Source organism: Argentina anserina, chromosome 4 (genome assembly GCF_933775445.1).
Source record: "Argentina anserina chromosome 4, drPotAnse1.1, whole genome shotgun sequence".
NCBI lineage: Eukaryota > Viridiplantae > Streptophyta > Magnoliopsida > Rosales > Rosaceae > Argentina > Argentina anserina.
This window is the reverse complement of record NC_065875.1, coordinates 13,848,072-13,869,083: the sequence shown is the minus strand read 5'-3', so window position 1 is coordinate 13,869,083 and position 21,012 is coordinate 13,848,072. Positions and strand designations below refer to the sequence as shown.

Genomic DNA, 21,012 nt, shown 5'->3' with positions numbered 1-21,012 from the left:
TACGCAACATCTGGTATGGTATGTGATAGATAAATCAGATGGTCAACTAGCCTCTGATAACGAGGTTTGTCAGTAGGGACTTGATCTGGATACTCTGCTAACCGATGGTTCTGCTCGATAGGAGTATCAATGGGAGTGCAGTCCAACATACCTGTCTCTGTTAGTAGATCAAGGATGTACTTTCTCTGACACAGATAGATACCATCACTACCCCGGGCAACTTCAATGCCTAAGAAGTACTTGAGTGTACCTAGGTCCTTCATCTCAAACTCTGTGGCAAGCTGTTTCTGTAATCTATCCACCTTAACAGTATCATTCCCAGTAACTACCATATCATCAACATATATAATTAGGGCTGTTACCTTCCCTTGTTGATGTTTGAGAAATAACGTGTGGTCTGAATTACTCTGTTTGTAGCCAATCATCCTCATGAATTGTGAGAATCTTCCAAACCAAGCACGAGGTGACTGTTTAAGACCATACAAAGACTTTCTCAATCTGCATACGGAGTTACTTGGAGAAGTGGCCACATATCCAGGCGGAAGATCCATGTATACTTCCTCTGTTATCTCTCCATGAAGGAATGCGTTTTTAACATCAAACTGCCTAAATGGCCAGTTCAAGTTAGCAGCGACAGAAAGCAATATCCGGATAGTGTTTATCTTTGCAACAGGTGCAAATGTCTCATCATAGTCTATGCCATATGTCTGGGTGAACCCCTTCGCTACTAAGCGTGCTTTATACCGGCTTACTGACCCATCTGGATTATGCTTCACTGTAAACACCCAACGACATCCTACAGTCTTCTTGCCATATGGTGGAGGTACAAGCTCCCAAGTATTGTTCTTTTGTAATGCTTCCATCTCTTCCTCCATTGCTTTCCTCCATTTTGGATCTCCCAATGCATCCTGCACTTTGTTAGGTACTGATACAGTAGATATTTGATTCACAAATGACTCATATGACTTAGATAATCTTTTGGTAGATATAAAATTCGCTACCGGATACTTGGCTTTAGTCTGAAGGGTAGGTTCATATCTTTTTGTTGGTTGACCCCGAGTAGACCTATTTGGCAAAACACATTGTCTACTATTAGCTCTAATAGAATGACTAACCTCAGGTGAGTGATCTTCTGTACCAGGAGAGCATTGGTCAGGGGTATAAATAGTTGTACGGGAGTCATGAGGAGCAGTTGTGTTGTCAGTTTCTGGTGCCTGAATCTCTTGAGTGCCTGTGTGGCTTTGGTAATCTCAACGGAACCTATTACCATATCAACTGACTCACTTGTCTCCCCCTCTCCATAATACAACTCTTCAAAAAATGAATTCTCCCCCTGAAGAGCAGTATCTGAAGAGGGAAAATAACTCATGTCCTCAAAAAAGGTAACATCCATAGTGACATAGTACTTCCGAGTAGGGGGATGATAGCACCGATACCCTTTCTGATGTCCTTCGTACCCAAAAAACACACATTTAACCGCCCGGGCATCCAACTTAGAACGTTGATGTGGTGGAAGATGAACAAAAGCAACCAACCGAAAACACGAGCAGAAAGATTATGAAAAGAGGGTAATGAGACATGAGATGCAAGCATCTCATAGGGAACTTTCCCTTGAAGGACACGAGAGGGAAGACGATTAATAAGGTGGGCGGAAGTAATGACAGCATCACCCCAAAGGTATTTAGGCATGTGGGCACTAAAAAGAATACACCGAGCCATGTCAAGTAAATGACGATTTTTTCTTTCAGAAACCCCATTTTGCTCAGGTGTGTAAGGACACGTTGTTTGATGAATAATCCCGTGTGTGTTAAAAAACTCCTGAAAGTGATGATTCACATATTCCCCCCCCCCCCCATTATCAGAACGAAGAACTCGAATGGTGGCATTATATTGTGTTTGGACAGAGGTATGAAAGGCACGAAAAGATGGAAAAACCTCATCTTTATTTTTAAGAAGAACAATCCATGAAAGACGTGTGCAATCATCAATAAATGACACAAAATATCGCATGCCTGACACAATAGACTCTTTAGAGGGTCCCCAAACATCAGAATGAATTAGTTCAAAAGAAAGAAAACTTTTAGTAGAAGTACTAGGGGAATAAGTAGATCGATGACTCTTGCCCAAAACACAGGTCTCACAACATAAAGAAGACTCGTCCACACTAATAAACAAAGTAGGCATAGATTTTTTCATAACACTAAAAGATGGATGCCCTAAGCGACGATGCCATAACCAAATTTCACTTAGCTTGTCAGAAGTGGAGAGTAAAGCGGTCCGAGACTGTCCCCCTGGTTTTCCCCCTGCGTATGTTAGATCAGATGAAACAACCGGCCCCTCAGATACCCCCGACCAATTACCCGTCCGGTGAGAAGATCCTGAAAGATCACATACATAGGAAAAAATGTTACAGAGCACTGAGCGTCAGCGTTCAATTGGGGAACATATATCAAATGATGAGATAAAGCAGGTACATAGAGTACGTTGTGAAGCTCTATGGTGGGAGTAATACAAACGGATCTGGACCCTAACACGGGAAATGCCTCACCATTAGCATTAGTAACAGAGGGTACGGGTGGAGGGGACAATAAGGTGAAGTAAGATTTATCATAAGTCATATGATCAGATGCACCAAAATCAATAATCCAAGTATCAAAACTAACAGAGTGAGAAATATTGAAGGCCATACCAATTTGACTACGGCCAACGATGGAAGCGGTAGGTGCTCCGCCAGCAGTATGATGATCATTCCCAACCACACCATAGATATCGGGTTCCGGAACTAAGTGAAGAGCTGCTCTTGCCTGGGGACGATGATTAGGCCTCTTGGGCCTAAGATGCGGATATAATTTCCAACAGGTCGCACGAGCATGGTTAATATCATGGCAATAAGAGCAAGGAGGGCGAGACTGATTCCCGAAACCTGGTGGTGGTCCTTGTCGATAAAGGGGAGCGGAAGTTGCTTGCAGAAGGGGTGGTGCCGGAGAGCGAGCATGAATAGTAAGGCTGGAAATGACAGCCGGTGCCGGAAGAATACTCTCATGCTGAGACTCATCCTTTCGGATATAGGTGAAAGCAGCGAGTAGGCTAGGTGGTTCGGTCATTCGGAGAAATTCGCATTTCGCACTGGTATGCTTGGCGTCAAGACCTTTCAGGAAATGGTGAACTCGTTCAAGCTCCTTCTCCTTGTGGTACCAAACAATATCCTCTTGATTTTTTATCATGCAAGGACGTTTCACATCAATCTCAGCCCAAATATTTTTTAGCTTGGTGAAATAATGCGCCACCGGTTGCCCATCTTGGTGTATGGCCAAAGATGTGCACATTAACTCATGAACCTGTATGAAATCAGAGTCATTAGTATATAAGCCAGTCAGTGTCTCCCATATTGCCTGCGCAGTAGCACATGCCTCCACGAGATCAACTATCTCATCATTCATAGCTTTCCACAAGATGGACATGACAAGACCATCGTCGTCGTCCCATTTGTTGTAGGCAACAATATCCTCAGGACTAGGAGCTTTAGTGACGCCGGTGACATGTCCAATCTTGTGCATGCCTCGAAGATGAGCAGCCATGAGTCGTTTCCATTTACGAAAATTGGTTTCGTTGAGTTTGGTGCCCCCAAAGGAACCACTGTCAGAATTTTTGACAGATACTTCGAAGGTCGGAACTTCAGGGAGCTGAGAACCCTCAGTTTCATGTCCAGAACCCATCGAAAAAGAAACAATGTAGTTAGACAGCAAAAAACACAAAAAAATGAGAACAATATGTCACCGGTGTATGTGCATTGACGGTGAATATGCACCGACAGAATCGGGTGGACCGGGTCGGGTCGAGTGGACCGGGTCGGGTCGGGTCAAGAGCGGGCCGGATCGAGAGCAGGCCGGGTCGAGAGCGGGCCGGGTTGGGTCGGATTGAGAGATAAATGTAAGGGTTTCTTTAGAAAGTTTCGTGAAAGAGAGGAGAGAGAGGGACATCGGCGGAAATTGATCTCGTCGATGGAGCGAGAGAGAGAGAGCCGAGGAGAGGCAGATCCGGGAAGAGAGGGACCACCGGAGGAGGGCGTCTCGGAGAGACAGCGGCGGAGGAGCAGCGGTTAGATGAGGAGCAGCGGCGGAGCCGGAAGGATGGAGCGACTTCGGAGGGACAGTAGGCTATTAGCTCCGGGGAAGATCGACGGCGACGTCGAGCGACGAGTCCGAGTGCGGAGCGGCCAAGCAGAAGCAGCGGAGAGGCGCCGGAGGTCGACCTGCCGGAAAAAGGAGAAAGGAAAGAACAGAGCAGGAGGCTCTGATACCAAGTGGTAAGATACAGATTGTTTCTCTTGAATTGATAATTTGCATATACAGATTCAATGATATATATAGACTAATTTACACTATATACTAATCTCTCCACTAATCACTCCACTACCCGTGATTTCCTCCACTATCTCTTCATTCACCTACTACCATCCACTCACAGTTACTTTGGCTGAGATTGAGGGGGAGTGTTAATGAAGCATCAAAGTCTTCTCTCAATCAAAGGGTAAGTTTGGTAATAATGCTAAGTGTGTTGGCTACAGTTGCAGAAATTCAGAAGATATTTGTAATAGCTCTTTTCCTTTAGTTTTGCTGATGCAATATTTCGTTTAACCTATAAGTAGTTGTATGTGTTGTAATAACCGTAAGCTTTCAATATTTGAGGAAAGAGAAAATTGCTCCAGGTTTCTTCTTCTCTCTGGTTGTTCATCTTCTTCCTCATATTGTTCAATCTGTAAATTCTAGGGTTCTTTGTTATAGATGCCATGTTATCAATACCTAGGAAGATATAGATTCTACTTCTATGGTCCATTTTTGTGATGCAGAAATGGAGAATGTAGTGATTCTTGTTTTGCCTGCCTAGTATACACTTCACGTACATTCTGCTGGATTATTTGTTGGTGCTTATTGTTCCTTGTTTTTTCCTTTGGAGCATTATTGTCGTTATGTTCCTTCCACATGAAGAGAAGTTCGATGACAGCAACTGGTAGAGAACGTACTATGTGTACATGATCAATCATCAGGGTCGGCCCTGGGGTAAAGCGAAGTAGGCCTGCGCCTGTGGCCTCCAAAAATAAGGGCATCCAATTTGAAGGGACAGAAATCGGCTCAAATCTCACATGCTATGACCGGGTTGTGTAGAGCTCGTCGAGGGGGAGAGAATAACGGTGGTGGCAATCCCTGACGTGGCCGGATTGTGGCGGCACGACCAGTTAAAGGTCGCAGTCTCTGGGTTTTTCTGTTTCAAACAGAGAGAGAGAGACGCGTGAGGAAGAGAGAAAAAAAAAGAAAAGAGAGAAGGAAAAGAAAAAAAAGAAGAGATAGAGGTTTGTGTGTGGGAGAGCCCACCATAGGCTCTTCTTTTTCTTTAAATTCAACAGCGGAGATCAAATGATGGAGATTAAAGGTTGAGATTAAAAAATGTAATATTTGAAAATGCTTTCGCAATCGAAAACTTCGTAAATACGTAGAAAAATAACCGAGCGTCGGAAGAATATTCCGTGAATACCTCCACTCTCGTGACGACATGTAGTTTAACACAAAAATGATAAATAAAAAATTTGACATATCAAAAAAATGTCGGTTAATATGACAACAATGCCGAAAAGAAAAAAGAAATTTGTAAGGGCTCATACTCTACCCACTTAAAGAAATTTCGTTCTCGAAATTAACTGAGTGTCAGAAGAAGTGCGAATATGCCTCCCGCATAAGTGGTCTCATTATGGCTATGTCGTCTCCACTGCACATTCACCACAGACATCTCGCGATTCCATAGTTTCAAATCTGGGACAAAAAAAGACAAATAAGAGGACTGCAGTTTAGAGACCTCCAATTTTTTTTTTCGCCTTGAGGTACTTTTGATACAAGCCGGCCTGTCGATCATATATAAACATTGCCAGAAAATATGTGACTACACTGAATCACTGATCGAAGAATCTAAAATTGAGAATGATTATATTACGTATGCATCTAAATGGCGGATCGTGAAACGTAAAAGTTAGACATGTGAGATACGTACGTATGGATCTATACTAGGTACTATCATAGTACCAATTAATATTACTTATCCATGCAATTCTGCCACTCGTCCTAATTCTTAATAGTAGATTTTATGTTATCATCCGTTCTTTTACAAAGCTAATTAACCCTTAATTGATATTCACATTTGTTACATTCATGAAACCATATTATTTAATTCTAATATCTCGTTACGTATAACTTCTTATGTAGTGGATGCAGAGTAGATTCGCTAGACAATCAATAAGCCATAGTATACCTGCGCGCTGGCAATAGTACCTTTCTGGTAGATGAGAAGTTCTGAAGTTGAACTATCTCCCAATTAAGTGAGATTGCCTATGAATCTAAGATATCACTGCAGTTCTACAGTTTGAGTCTTGGGCTTTATTTAGGCCCGCAACCATGGGCCAGCTTTGAAAATACATTGTCTACTCGGTGAAAAATTCCCAAACCAAAGGGAAGAGGAAAGGTAGGAGTAGGAAAGAGTTGGGGACTGGTCAGCTCATTAGGTGGTAATGTCATTGTGTGATTGGGACATACATTCTGATGATTAAATGTGTTTTTGATGTTAAAAAGGGCTTCAAATTCTGAAGGGGCCTCTTGTAAACATCATCACTAAAACTCTAGAAGTTTTTGCTTCAATTAGCCAAAGAATTGAAAGAATCAGATATGTAAAAAGCTCCACACTAATTTATTCCTCTAGGATTAGCAATTATTATTAACTGACAAGTGTGCCATATTTATCACATTATTAGTTCAAGATTTGTAGGACCTCATGGAAGACGATGTGGTTTCTTTTGCATTCTAGAATTTGGAAAATAAGAAAAGCATTTCCCATTGGTTGTGATATAATCATGAGTAATTATTTTGTGTACCCGTCACAACACGTGACACTGCTATGTGATGTACTAAGTCAATCATATTACGTCATGGTATAATTAACATGTACGTAATGAAAATGACAAAAGTTTATTTACATATAAGAACCAATCAGAAACAATCACAGTAAAAAAAATGAACTAATAATATTATGGGAGTATGTCACGTGTGATATGTGGCGAGTATATATAATAATTTCTCATCTAATCACTAGCTTCTTTAATTAGAAAACTAAAACTAATGGAATGGAAGCAAATGAGGAATGACATGAAACCAGACATTTGATGAGTCCCAAATGAGTCGATTTGAATCAGAGAGACACTTCTAAGGCAATCAAATTGGAGTATGGGACAGGTGAAGGCGTAGAGAGATCTTGTAGAATACTCCAGTTAAAAGCTCTTGGATTTACTTAAAACACAAGAAGTGACCAAAACGGTAAAAAGAAACAAACACCACGAGTGAGTGTGCCATGAGTTCATTCCATAAAATGTATAGAAACTTGTAGAAAGAAAGAATCAAATGTGGCTTGAGGCATAAGGAATATAAGGGACACGTTCCCCTACCCACCTTTAGAAGGATCATGCATTTTCTCGATTTGAATCCGGAATCGTATAGTAAAAATATTAGTTTATATCGAGTTATCGACTCTAAACATATATAAGAGATACGTTACGAACACACTACACTTTTGTTTTTAAATAACTATAATAAGTCGAGCAAAAATAGATACACTAGTACAGAAACAAAGTTGCTTGAGAAAAATACCAATAAAGAATATTTCGGATGAAACAAGTAAAAACCTGGTGTCGGCATTTGCTAATTTTAATTATAGAGCCATGTAATTCACACGAAACAAAGAAACGAATATGACAAAATTCTGATTATTACTCCTTTGACTACACATAATTTTAACATAAACTATGAGGTGGATCAAGATGAAAACAATGGGACAGGAACAGCAAAAGGGAACCCCCAAAGACAGATCCTAGTGGAATGGAAGAAGAGCTATAGCTTAGTTTAGTCCTGTAGAAGTGTGAAATGCACTAGTGATTGGTGGGTAGTATCTCCTTGTGGTATAAGATATAAGGGGCCTGCGGCTGTGGAGAGGGGGGTAGTTTGACAAGGACATGGCACCAAGAGCAAAATGTGATAGCATGATTGGCCTGCAAGGGAGAGATCAGTGCAAAAATTTGTAGTCTTTGGCAATCAAACAGTAGTGATGACTTTAAAAAACTTCACCCTTGTCTAAGCAATACCTACAGTTTATCTTTCATTTTGTAGCTCTTATTCTTCTTTTGCTACCAGTGTGTCTCTCATTATTAATATCTCAGCTCCCAATTGTTTCACGAGCCACACCCACTTCTTCAAATGGGTGGGTGGCTTCACTCCCTCTTCTCTCCCTTGAAGAAAATCTGGTTTCGCCTCCATTCTGCTCAAAAGAAAAGTAAGTACTTCTTAACATACTGGTCAAATTTCTCCAAAACCTTCATTTTTTCTATTAAAGTTTGCACATTCAAGACAATTCTGTGTTTTCCTCTATACTTCTTGGTCTGTACCAAGCTCTTTAGTTGCTTCAATTTTTCCCCAGAAAATTTCATTCCCCAACTTGCTGAGTCTTCATTGTCCATATTAGTCTATCCTTGCAAGGTTTCTTGATATGCCACATACACATTGTATTCTGTTGATGCCAAAAATTAGTTCAAGGAAAGATGAAGAGTTGTGAAATCCTCCACTCTTTACTCCCGTATACAAATATCAATCTTATAAAAAGAGGCCATCTATCTTCCTTGAGTCGTTTTACCTTTTACTCATCAGTAAAAATTTCCATGTCGGAGAAGAAGAGGTGAACTGCGTAAATATCAATATTCGAATACTATGGTGAACTGTTCTAAGCATCAACATATGTTGCTGCTGCATCTGCAAAACCTGTTTATGTCTAATCATCATTGTCTGTGTATGTTAAAATTTGCAGGAAGAGGGATATACATTCTGTATGAGGATGTAAAATCATGCCCCTACGAGGATGTGCATGTTTTGTGGTCGATACTAGTGGAGTCACATACACATACATTGCCTTCATTGCCAGCACCTGCTAAAGTTTGAAGGTTGTACATGACAGATTCCCAGCTTCCACGTATATACAGTATTTATACTATGTATTTTCATTCTGTGTTCAAAGTACAAATGTGTTCACCTACTTTTTTGGTTCTTAATTTACCTGTAAATGCAATGCGCTGAAATATGCCATTCATATATAGAGGAGTTTTCGTCTGGTTTTCCAAATTGATAACACATATTTAATCAGACTGCAGAAGTATATATATACTTCAGAAGCCTTCTTTATATAAGGTAAACCACAAAATAAGAAAATGTTGATTCATTCTCTTCCTGTTGCAAGAAGTACCCTTCAATGATCGAAATTAGCCAATTAGGTGCATCATATGGAAATAATCTCTGCACAACATAATCAACTGAGAAATTGTAATGAAATGATCCGAAAGCCTGAAATGAAACCTAATAATCATTTCTTGTCCATTAAACTGCTGGTCAACAATGTTATATATATTTTTCTCAGCTGAGATTAATCTTTAAGCATCGTATATGCTTCAGAATAAAAGTTGCAAAGATTGGCAAAAAAGTGAAAAAACCAAAGGTGATTGTTTTCTGTTTCTTCGCTATTGTTGTTTTGTCTATTTCAGAGGTTGAGGCGGGGAAAGCTTTGTCTCAATTCTTGAATAGTTTATCTCCATGGAAGAATGGATGGGACAACCACATGATTTACATGTCTTAAACCACTTTGTTTTTGCAAAGGAAAGATCGTCAAATAGTTTATCATCCCAATCTTTAATAATGTGAGTTCTCGAATTGGTTCCAAACAAAGCTTAAAAACAGTCGAGAACTTCTGAGGTGTTCTGTTTAAAATTTGAAATGGGGATATCGTGGCATGCCTTAGAAAGCAATCAAACGAGCAGACAAATACATATAACTAAATGTTTGTAAGAAATGAGAAGAGTTTGATCAAAAAAATTTATTTTGATCAAATCAGAGGTGGCCGTATTCAACAAAATATCATTATTGGTAAAGATATTTTTGATAGAATTGTAACAAGAATCATAAAATTCTGAGACAAATATGAGTCAATCTAACAATGCAATAGCATATTGATGAACAGTGATATAGTTCCACGTACTCATAGACCAACTTTAACATAAATCGACCTAATCTAATACTGCAGAGAATAGGTTGATGTTTGTATAAGACCATTTCAATTTAGACTTACTAAATTGACAGACCAACAAATTGTTCATCACAGTTAGAAGTACCATACTCCATTGTTTTATGTATGATTCGAGTCATGATGACAATGCTTAGATGAATACGTCTATATCTTTTGGCTGTTGTGCGTTGAAAGAAGAGGACACCTGGTTAAATTAGAGATTAAATATACAGTAGAGCAATAACTAAATTTCATCAGAACTTTAAAAACCACGGGGTAATGTAACTACAACACGTTTATAACTATAATACAATGTATGACAGGACATCGAAAAATAATGACACAAACAGCAAATTTTTAATGAAAAAGAAATGGCATAACTATGAGTCATATCACTCACATGACATACAGGCTGAGTTCCAAGCTTTCACCACCAACCCAAAATAGTCAGCTACCTGACTTCTTAGGAACTCGAATGAGATTACAATATTTCAGCTGTAGTCATTTGAGACATGAATGACATGAATTGCAAACAGAATGGTTTATAAATGAAATAATACACCACTAGTACACAATGGGGTTGTTACTAATTTTTACGTGTATCACTATAACAAGATGTGCATTAGACCCTTAATGCTGTGCTGTTAACATAATTAATTGAAACCCTTTGAATCTGAAATTAATGCAGAGGGAACAGAAACCGGTATTCCAGAAAATTAGAGTAGCCGCACTTGATTTTGCATAATCCGTTTATATATATCCTGCACAAATGAGGAATTCTGTTTTTAAAATGACGCCTGTATACCAAATATCATACTCTCTTGCAATTGCTAAAACTACAAGTGTCAACTTTGCAAGCAGTACTGCACTGAAAAACTTAGCAAGCTCGGTGTCAGTCGAATACTGAAACAGTGAAACCAGTACAACCTATCCACAGTATTTATCACCCCCCCCCCCCCCCCCGGGCCAACGGAAATAATCACATGTGAAAAACATATGAAACTACATTAACTGCATCAAAGGAACCAGGTAGTGCAAGCGTAGCACAGCATTGCTGAAAGTTAACTTCTAAGACACTACAGTAATAGACTAACAACATGCTCGAATACCTTTATAGGGCAGATGAAGAGGAGCGGTCAGCTATATTCGGCAGCCACTCTTTTAAGAAGGTGCTGCAGTGTATCTCAGCATTAGAGAAGGCACCTAAAGGAGTGACAGTAATCTGCATTTCAATCATGCGTACCAAATTAGTACAAAGATGCGCTTTTTAAATACTTATACATAAGCTGGAGAGATACATACATATCCTTGTTGAACACATTTGTGGTCTGTATCATCATCATTATCATGTTGGTAGCCAATTACCTACAAAATTGAAAAGAAAATAGTTCTAAACATTGTCAACTACAACTTCCGGGTTCGTCATAAACAAGGAACCAGAGAAGTTCACCGCAAAGTCATTAGAGATTACTTCAGGTGTGAGTGTTAACCATTAATGTGTTGAAAATGATCCCAATGCCTCACTGTTAAGTAATTCACATGGTAAGAAGAAAGCAGATAAAATCTACCAGATGCTTTCTCTCAGTAGTGACAAGAAAGCAGATAAAACCTACCACCTTATTACCACCTTTGGTATACCATAAACATGCCTCCAAACTCAACATCACCATAATGTTCACCAGCTAAATCACTCACTGTTACATTTTTGTTTAGTCGAAACCTATAACAAACACTTTCCATCAACAATTCAACATACCTTACTAGAATTATTTTTAAAGTAGTAACCAAAAAGAGCACTTAATTCATGTCTAATTTTTCGATAATTACTAATCCAGCATTGAAAGTTCAATGTGTCAAAATTTAAAATTTGTCATTTTAGCACCAGAGCTAAAATTGGATTCTATCAAAATGCCTTTGGCTAACTAGAAAGTCCAGGCTTTATGAGGTAGGTTGCTACCCTAGACATTCAAACAAAGAAAAGAAGCATCACAAACATCTTTTATATACCTGTGAGTCACTGGAAAGACGAGCAAGAACCAATTTCTGAAGATATTACTTTTTTTGGGTGTTGTGTCAGACGAGTTGGAACCAAATAACAAGCCCAGCCCTCAAGAGTGATACAAAACAGTACACTTATCCAGTTATCCTCCAATTCCTTTATCAACTTTTGCTCAATATTTGTAGACAAGAGTTATCACAAGAAAAGCATGAAAATGGAAAAAAGATCTATCCCTATAAGCCCAATCAGCATATGTCAGCAGTAATGCAATGTCCCAGACATAGGATCAAGAAACCAGAACAATTTTATTCAACATAACAAAAAGTAATGGCAGGGTAAAAGCAAAAAGATAGGAAGAATGACCCACCTCTCTTGCAAACAAAGGATCTTCGTTTGGCTTAGTTGATGTATCTATCTCAATAGATGTTGCTGAATCCTTCTCCATTTCCATTGATGACAACATTTTTGGCATCTCTGAAGTAACTTGTTTCCACCTCATTCTGATTATACTGTTGCCCTGCTTAGTCAGCTTATAACCCTATTTAAGCTCAACGAAAGAAATATAAAACACATTAAAATCACATTGTTGAAATCAATAAATGACAAAAAGATTGCATTACGCCTGCAAAAGCACTGAAATTAATTGTCAAAATAATTCCCATCAGGTGAATAGATCAACAGGCCTTCTACCAAAAACTTCATCAGAGTTAAAAAAAAAAAATTCACAAGTATGATCAGGGAATATATAATACATATAAATAAGGTAAACTGATTTAAATTATTTACAATGACAGGCATGGAACAGAGGTGCTAATTGCATTTAAAAATGCCACATATGTAAATCTGCATACAGAACACAGTAGCCTCCTCAGATATTCTACTACAATAATCCATATGGTAAAAAAGATAAGCAGACCTTATCAACTTCACTAGGGTAGATAAAATTATAACAAATCTTGAACTGACATGGAGTCAAAAGAAGAGCTACTGATGTGATGTACTGATTGAGAGAAATCTTCTCTCAATGCACATATGTAGTGACGAGAGATACCCCATTTCCAACTTATATGTTTGAATTTAAGAGCTGCTTGCCGTAATCAAGATTCACAGCTATTAATCTTTATCCAACCAAAACTGAGCTTATAAGTAGCATCTTTAGTTCACAATCACAAGAATATTGAATAGGTATTTACCAAAGTATCCTGGAATTTACCTTATGAGTAGCAACATTCGTTGGAAGATCTACATTCAAGAAACATCTTTGAGGAAAGGTTTGATTTTTAATTTCCACGAGCAATGCATTAATGATAGGCAAGCAAGCCTCGGCAGCCAGTGTGAAGTCATTAAGGTGACTCTTGCCTTCAACCCTGAAAGACCAGCAGTCAGCATAGTACCATAGAAGATCAAAACAGCAAGATATGACAACTTAATTAGTTTTGCAAAAACAAGACAACTGCAACAACAGTTTGTAGAGTTCAAAAGATTCGGCATGCATTCGCATACAAGAAAGTATAGTTCACATATTTGACATTCAACAAAACCATACTTAACTATCAAACATGCATACATACCAATCATAAGATACAGACACAGCAGGCACACCATTAAAGAAAGCTTCCCGAGCGCCAGCCACGGTACCAGAGTACGTTCTACATTTCAAATAAAAAAACTCAATGATGTTAAAGTTAAACAACCAGACAATGAGCATTTCAATTGCAAGGAGAAAACACATTATGTGCTTCTAGAGACTTAATCAGCATATGATACTCTAAAAGCCTCTGCCTTTTGGCTTAAAATTGCATCCTTGTGAGAAGATCCCATACTTCATTATGTGTTTTGTTTATTAGATAACTATGACCCAAAATTTAAACTGTGCCTACATGACTCATTGCTCCCCAAGAACAAATTAGGAGGTATACTGGAAAAGCCGGTGTAGTTTACAATAGTGAGGATAAAGAAACAGGAGAGAAATTACATACATGTGATAACCACAATTGCTTCCCTTGTTTATTCCGCTGATCACCTAATCAGCATCCAAGGAAAACCAAACATAAACATAAACATAAAACTAAACAAAGCACAAGTTCTAAACATATAAAAAGACAATTATTTCATGTCACTGTACACTAGCAAATAAACAAAACAAACACAAAATACAGAATGAGATTTGTGATGAAGAACCAAGTTAATACCAAGTCGGGAACTGTACGAAACAGTGCTTTGGAAACACCCAAAGACGCAGAATCAGCAGGAGACCCTGTAAAATCGATTATGCCGTTACGTTACCTTTAAGTTTGAACAAACCCAGAACCGAAATTGAGGAAATATGATTTTTTTTTGGTACCGGAAATGGCAAACGCCGTAGCTCCGGCGATGTCAACTTTTTTGGCGGCGATCGGACGACGCCAAGTGATACAGTGACTGACAGCAGAGTTTTCTCTGAAAGCCCAAGTTAACGTTGTAATGAGACACATGAAGAAGAAATGGATGGTTAGAGTTTGAAAGTGATGACGTACGAGTCGGGAGCGCAGACGAGGACATTGTAGAGATTGGTGGAGACGAGGACGTGGACGAGGGAGAGTAGACCAGGGCCTTCGATGCCGTCGTCGTTGGTGACCATTACAGTCGGCTTGTCGGAGTTGTTGTTGTATGCCATGGGGGGAATCAAGTGATCAAAATTTCGGACGAGGCGAGAGAGACGGAGGTTGTTGTATGATTTTTTATAATAAAGACCAGGCCCAACATAATAGCGCAATCGTTTTTTTTTCATTGACGACAAAAAAAATCATTTTTTTTTCATCAAAAAATAAAATAAAGAGATCACGGCTGCTTTCTAGAAGAGAGAAGCACTTTCATTTTGCTAATAATGGAAGATAACTCCTATTTATACCTCCTTAAATTATGATATTTAGATTTTTGTTTTAGAATGAAATAATTGTGTATTATTGAATGATATGGGGGCCTATATATAGGCATTACAAAACCACAATCCCGTAGAATTCGGAGTCCTAATCTATTACGGAGATGCTAATCTATCCTAACAGGAAACCTATTAGGCTAAGACACACATAAGGGTAGAATAATAATTCTCCCGGAACACTCCCCCTTGTGTCGCATGCCTAGGTTGCATGGTGCACATATCGTTGCCTCAGTAAAAACCTTGTCAAGAAAAATAAAAACCTCTTAGGTAAAAACAAAAGCTTGATCGAAGGGAAAAAGAGCACAACGCACCGTCTACATTTGATAGCATCATGTGAGCTAGACTCCCCCTGAAGTCTACGAAACAACTCCCCCTGATTAGTGCCATAATCATGTAGTACAAAGAACAACGTATACAACGTTCATTACATGCTTCTCAAACGTAGTCTTGGGCCAATGATTAATCATTAATCTAGCCACACATCCTTAGATCATACATGTTATACTTAGCCAAACTTAGATCTTAGGAAACAAGATTGCATAACAACTCAAAACAAGAGTTTGCAATGAAAATCAGATTCTCGGATAGAATGACATTCATTCACTTAAACGGCCATAACTTCTTCGTCAAAATAGATATCAGCAAACCGTAAAATGTTCTGAAAAGTAGACACCCATGGCTTTCCAGTGACATAAGGTTCACAACCTCATCCGATCGGAGCAGTTCACAATGCTCTGTCGAAGTTAACTGACTTGCAAATTTCCGGACAGAACTGTCCTACTTTGCTAAAACAGCCATAACTCACTCAATACGATAGTTATGAACAAAAGATTGATGTCCCTGGAAAGTAGACACATAGACCTTTCCAACAGTACTAATTTCACCATATTTCATCGAGCGAGATGTCCTGTAGGTCTCGTTGAAGTTGACCTACGAAACTGGACAGATTCTGATTTGTCACATTTAATGTGTCTTTCGCAAAAAGAATGGGGGAATGGACCAATGAATGACTGATTTTGGTCCAAGACGGAACCGTACGCATCCTCTACACTACCAGTGTCGACTATTACACCAAGGCGTACGTTGATGTTGCTGGAGCTGCTGGCGGTGTTAGTGTGGATAGGATTTGTGTTGGTTCACTAAGTGTAGAACTAAACCCATGTCAAAGAAGCAATGCAAGTCCAATGACAATGCATAGGCGCATAGTTAATCACGTCATAATGAAATAAATAGTGTCCCAACAACACTAACATGTATGAATGTATAGCTCATTGAATCTCTTCATCATCTATAATTAGACGGAATAGAGAATCAAGAATTAGCTTCATATGAACACATATGGGTATGAGTTCTTGCAACCGATTGTACTACGTTCTCTCGAACGTCGCAATCTGATTACATAAGCTCTCCATGGTCTGGAGGCATTTAAAGTCCCTCGGGCACTCTCATATCTGCGTCAAGATCCCTTTACAGATATTCTATGACCACTATCATATGCTGCAAATCAGTTTTCATGGACACTACTACTGATCAAGTAGCGGAAAGCAATTATGTCCATAACGAGAGAATATAACTCATCGTAGTCAATACTAGGATAATGAGACAATCTTTGCACCATAAGTCCTAGATATATCGCATGACTTCATCTTTCTCATTACACTTACGAACAACGACCAACATAACAAGTCTAGTTCAGCCTGTATTGATTCTTTCCACTTCGGTCAAGTTGCTCATCGTTGATGCTTTACAACGGAATAAGAGCATAAGCGAATACATCATCAATCATGGAAGATCAATCTATTAAACACACGCGTGCGCTGTATACGATCAATTTGTGAGATTTCTATTCTTCTCTAATATCAACAAAATGAGTCTGTAGCGTCCCACAGAAACTTAGTTGATACACATGTTTAGAGAATATCTCTTGATGATGGGCGAAATACTTGTGCCTACGCACTTCGCTTCTTTCTGGTTTTGATTCCAGAGAATAATGGTCTCCCCCTCATCTAGGCAGGAGCCAAGACCGAAGCTATGACCCTTACTAGTCCAGCTTTGCGTTTGCCGCCCTTGTTTTGTGGTGCAATGCCACGGGCGCCGACAACACCACAGCGTACGATGGTGCCATTGCCGGCTTCCTTCCCACTGTCAGGGATGGTGCCAACGGTGCTAGGACCAGGTTATATGAAATTCTCTCATATTCTTAGAGTTCCAACCTTACCGGCACATCACAGCATTTATGTGCGATCTCGTCACCTTCGCAATATCGGTAAAGTCATTGAGTATCGAATCTTTGACTTTCTGGAGGTCGATAATGCGTTGAACATTTACTCACTTTGAGTAGTGCGGGATCTTAATGAGACATAGTGCCACACCACGTCAATTCCTGGCGTTAAAACCAGAATGGGAGCATTCCATATCTCCCCCTAACGACGGGAAGTATGTCTCATCAAAGTGACCGTCTGCTAATATCGCAGGATAGAGATCAACGGTTGTAGATTGGAAATAGCGGACAAGTGTTGGTGATTCATAAATCATAACCAACCAAAATACTTAATCGTTTCAAGTAGACCCATTAAGATAGCTACAATAGAGGCACATAAACAACTTTAACCAAATAGGCGTTAGTGAAAAGAACGTTGGGACCGTATCCAGTGACCATCTGGTACGCGCTAAACGCTTGGCAAGTTGTGGGTCTGAAACGAATAAGTGTCGCTGCATGCAACATCATTACATATCCCCATGCAAAAATCGGCATGTTAGTACCCATAACCAAGTCCGAGCTCTGCTAGATCGTGCAATGAATGAACATGAGGAATAATATGTTCAACGACGATCCCAGTAGACATGTAAAACGAAATCATCAAAGTCGTGGGGGTGAACTCTCCAACGGTATCCATTGAAATAGATTTGAGAGGATAGGAAGGGTTGTGAGCCTTTAGGATGATGATCATAGCTAAAAACTTTAGCGAATGCAACGTTTCTTGTGGAAAGCAAAGCGATGTGTGACCAACACGTCGATGCTCTTAACCTATACCATAAAAATATCGAAAAATGTCCGCATTCGGTTGGATAAGGTCCACTAATGTCACCTTAAATACTTCGTAAGAATGGAATGTTCTCGGTTGGAGCCTTAGCAAATAAGGACTTCCTTGAAATCTAGCAAAAGAACAAGCTTTGCAAAATGAGCGATAGACATCTGAGATTGTCATGGAGGCATTAGAAAACACGAGAGGCATCATAAGCTCCTGTGAAGGAGGGGATGCCACCACTGACGGCCTTAATGCCATGGAGCCGCCAAAATAGGCAGGCTCGGCCTCACCGTGTGGAGCATGGGTGAGGTGGTCCTCCAATTGCTTCGTGAACATGAAAAATATATGATAATGTGAATTTCAAAGAACTCGAATCATCATATATTGTTCAAAATGACCAAAAAATGATCATGTCAAAACTGAGAAGACAGTAAAACCGAACCCATGATTCAAAGAATCTTGAGTTACATAAAGCTACTGCTGCAGGCAAGCAAAACTATGCCTGCAGGCTACCAAAGCTACTGTCGAAGCTTGAAAAAGATATTGTCAATGAAATCTGACATATTTATTCCTCTCCATTCTTAACACAAATATCAAGATAAAAATCCATCATTGGCATGTATGGCCTTTAAAACTTAGCAAGGCACGAAGATATAGAACACAATCTCCGCAAAAGATCCGTAAAACAACTACATGCGCCGTAGGACAGTGTGGGTGGTTACGCAATTAGCAAGACATTCGATTTCACGGCGGGACATTCTCAAAATGAAGATTAAGAGATTCAACGACGCGGTGAACTTCTCTACACAATACGCCGTAGGATATTGTAAGAGAGCGGATTGAAACAAATGGCAATCCCATCGAATGTATCACATGGCAATATAACTACATTCTTCAACTCAAGAGTTGGAAAAACATGGTATTGGAGCAGTTGAATACCAAACAATTCGGGTGGAAAACCATCCAATTGGTGCGGGTGGTCACCAATAATAATAAAATCGTTTGAGCTATGAAACGACTTGGAGAAAACTGGAAAATTAATCGGAAAACCATGTCATAATAACTCAAAACAGGGTGAAATTTGGACTGGGAAAACGTGGCAGTAAAAACTGCTGAAATATGCCGGAAAAATGACGAGAAACGACGAAAAAAAACGTCGGAAAAACTCGTCGGAAGCCGGCGACACCAATTGCCGGAAATCCGGCCAGCGGCGGCCAGAGCTGGCCGGTATGGAGGCCGTAACTTCAGGTCTGACAGGGAACGCCATCCGGTCCGGATGGCGGTGCCGGAAATGCCAGAAAATGGCCGGAAGGCAACGAATACGCCGGAAAACATTCCGGAAACGCCGGAATAGTAACCGGGGAAAACGACGTCAATTTTGACGTTCCGAGGTCCGTTTTCCAAATTTCAAGGTCCAAAATCAAAATGTACTGCTATTGGGGTCCCATGTAACCCAAAAGCGGCCAATTTAAAAACCACGTGAGTTGCAAACATTGACTATGCATGCTAAGCCAAGGCAAATAAAATTCTCACGAGTCCAAGAAAAACGAGAAATTTTATAGAATATGCCAATATTTAATACAACACAAACAAGCTTCCAATTCCAATAGACGACTTAAGCTAAAGTCGAGCAATAATCATGGCAATGCCAACGTCATACTTGAAAAATAGTAAGCAGAAGACATAGTCAAAATAGATTGACTAATCAAAAGTCTGTAGCAACAAAATCTTGCATATCGGAATGGGCGGAGCCTTAGCCTGAGGCTCAAAAATGTGCTTACTTGAGAATGGAAGAATGTTACGTTTCCATCTCCAAAATTCCCTCAAGAAATAGATACAGGTGCCAAAAATGGCATACGTTTCTTTGATGTGGAGTATGCATCAATGTCAGCTCTGATAATACAACGTCATAGACGTTCATTAAATCACTTTTAAGTGTGTCCCATAGAATTCGTTATTTTTGGGATCTTTTGTCAGCAAATAGTGCTGCATCAGAGTAATAAATCAACTCAAATAAATAAGTACGTAGACCTTGGGATTATCGTTTATAGACCTAAGTTTAAGAAAACTCAAAAATTCAAATAACAGTCGCGATGGCGACGCATCCATAAGAAACGAGGGTTGTATAGGTTTCGAATAATCGAAATTATTCAAGTATGTAACTGGAATTAGAAGGGTTGTGATGTATATGGTCACAAAATAATCGATGCATATCGGCGATTCTCATGATGTCACCCAAAACAGCGGTGCACTTAGGCGACCACACGAAATCGATATCTTCCTTTTTAAATAATAACGTGACTCCCCCAGGACCGTCACACGAAAAACGTCGACCAAGAGGGGAATCATATCCCTCTTTGGTCTCATCGGTGTTATAAGAAAGGCCGGAAAAGAAGACATGAAAAAGGCTAATAGCGCCCGATAATATATATATATATATATATATATATGTTCAAAAGCAGCAACTTTAAGAAAAACATACTTGTTGGTCTGCCAAATAGACCGCATATAATTAAATTGCTCTGCAAATCGATTGTCATGCATGAAGTTGCTTGATGAATTCCTTTTCGATCTTCGTCCGATGACATAAACATCTTGGGAGGATACGATCGAAATCGTATGTAGATGGCAAAAGTATCGTCTATCTCGGCATGAATGTCATCACCATAGTATGACGAGCAATGATTTTTCCTATACGAGCACGTGAAATATCGTTAGAAATAAAAACGTGCCAATGAACATTTAAATAATGAAATAGGAAAAAGGAAAAGGAAAAGAAAATATAGTATGAAGCCAAAATGGCTATTGTGCTCGGCTGCAGATGTCGCGAGCGGGGCTAGAGGGGTCGTGAGCGGGGCTGCAGGGGTCGCGAGCGGGGCTGCAGGGGTCGCGAGCGGGGCTACAGGTGTCGCGAGCGGGGCTACAGG

At 39.6% G+C, this 21,012-nt stretch overlaps 2 protein-coding genes across 4 annotated transcripts in view; one reads left to right on the top strand and one right to left on the bottom strand.

Annotated features, from left to right (window-relative positions):
- The window catches only part of LOC126790341 (prefoldin subunit 2), a 152,262-nt gene that overhangs the window by 9,356 nt on the left and 121,894 nt on the right, over positions 1 to 21,012 (top strand).
- On the bottom strand, positions 10,429 to 14,831 carry LOC126790334 (uncharacterized). Of its 3 annotated transcripts, none has more exons than XM_050516531.1 (10): positions 14,653 to 14,831; positions 14,481 to 14,575; positions 14,329 to 14,393; positions 14,116 to 14,159; positions 13,708 to 13,785; positions 13,350 to 13,503; positions 12,504 to 12,674; positions 11,440 to 11,502; positions 11,247 to 11,359; positions 10,429 to 10,632 (listed from the first exon to the last, which is right to left on the bottom strand). In XM_050516531.1, the coding sequence occupies exons 1-9, from the start codon at positions 14,790 to 14,792 to the stop codon at positions 11,249 to 11,251; spliced, it is 921 nt and encodes a 306-aa protein (XP_050372488.1). In that variant the 5' UTR covers positions 14,793 to 14,831; the 3' UTR covers positions 10,429 to 10,632; positions 11,247 to 11,248. The 3 variants fall into 3 exon arrangements, with proteins under 3 accessions (XP_050372488.1, XP_050372487.1, XP_050372486.1); XM_050516530.1 differs by lacking the exon at positions 10,429 to 10,632 and adding an exon at positions 10,653 to 10,898; XM_050516529.1 differs by lacking the exon at positions 10,429 to 10,632 and having other exon boundaries at positions 11,190 to 11,359.

Bases quoted from the DNA above. Each gene is read 5' to 3' on its own strand.
- LOC126790334 (XM_050516531.1), bottom strand. From the start codon at position 14,792: ATGGCATACAACAACAACTCCGACAAGCCGACTGTAATGGTCACCAAC. The intron at 13,786-14,115 runs GTATGTAATTTC...TTTGAAATGTAG, and splicing joins AGCAATTGTGGTTATCACAT to AACGTACTCTGGTACCGTGG. The intron at 11,503-12,503 runs GTGGGTCATTCT...TCAATTTTGTAG, and splicing joins ATCCTTTGTTTGCAAGAGAG to GTAATTGGCTACCAACATGA.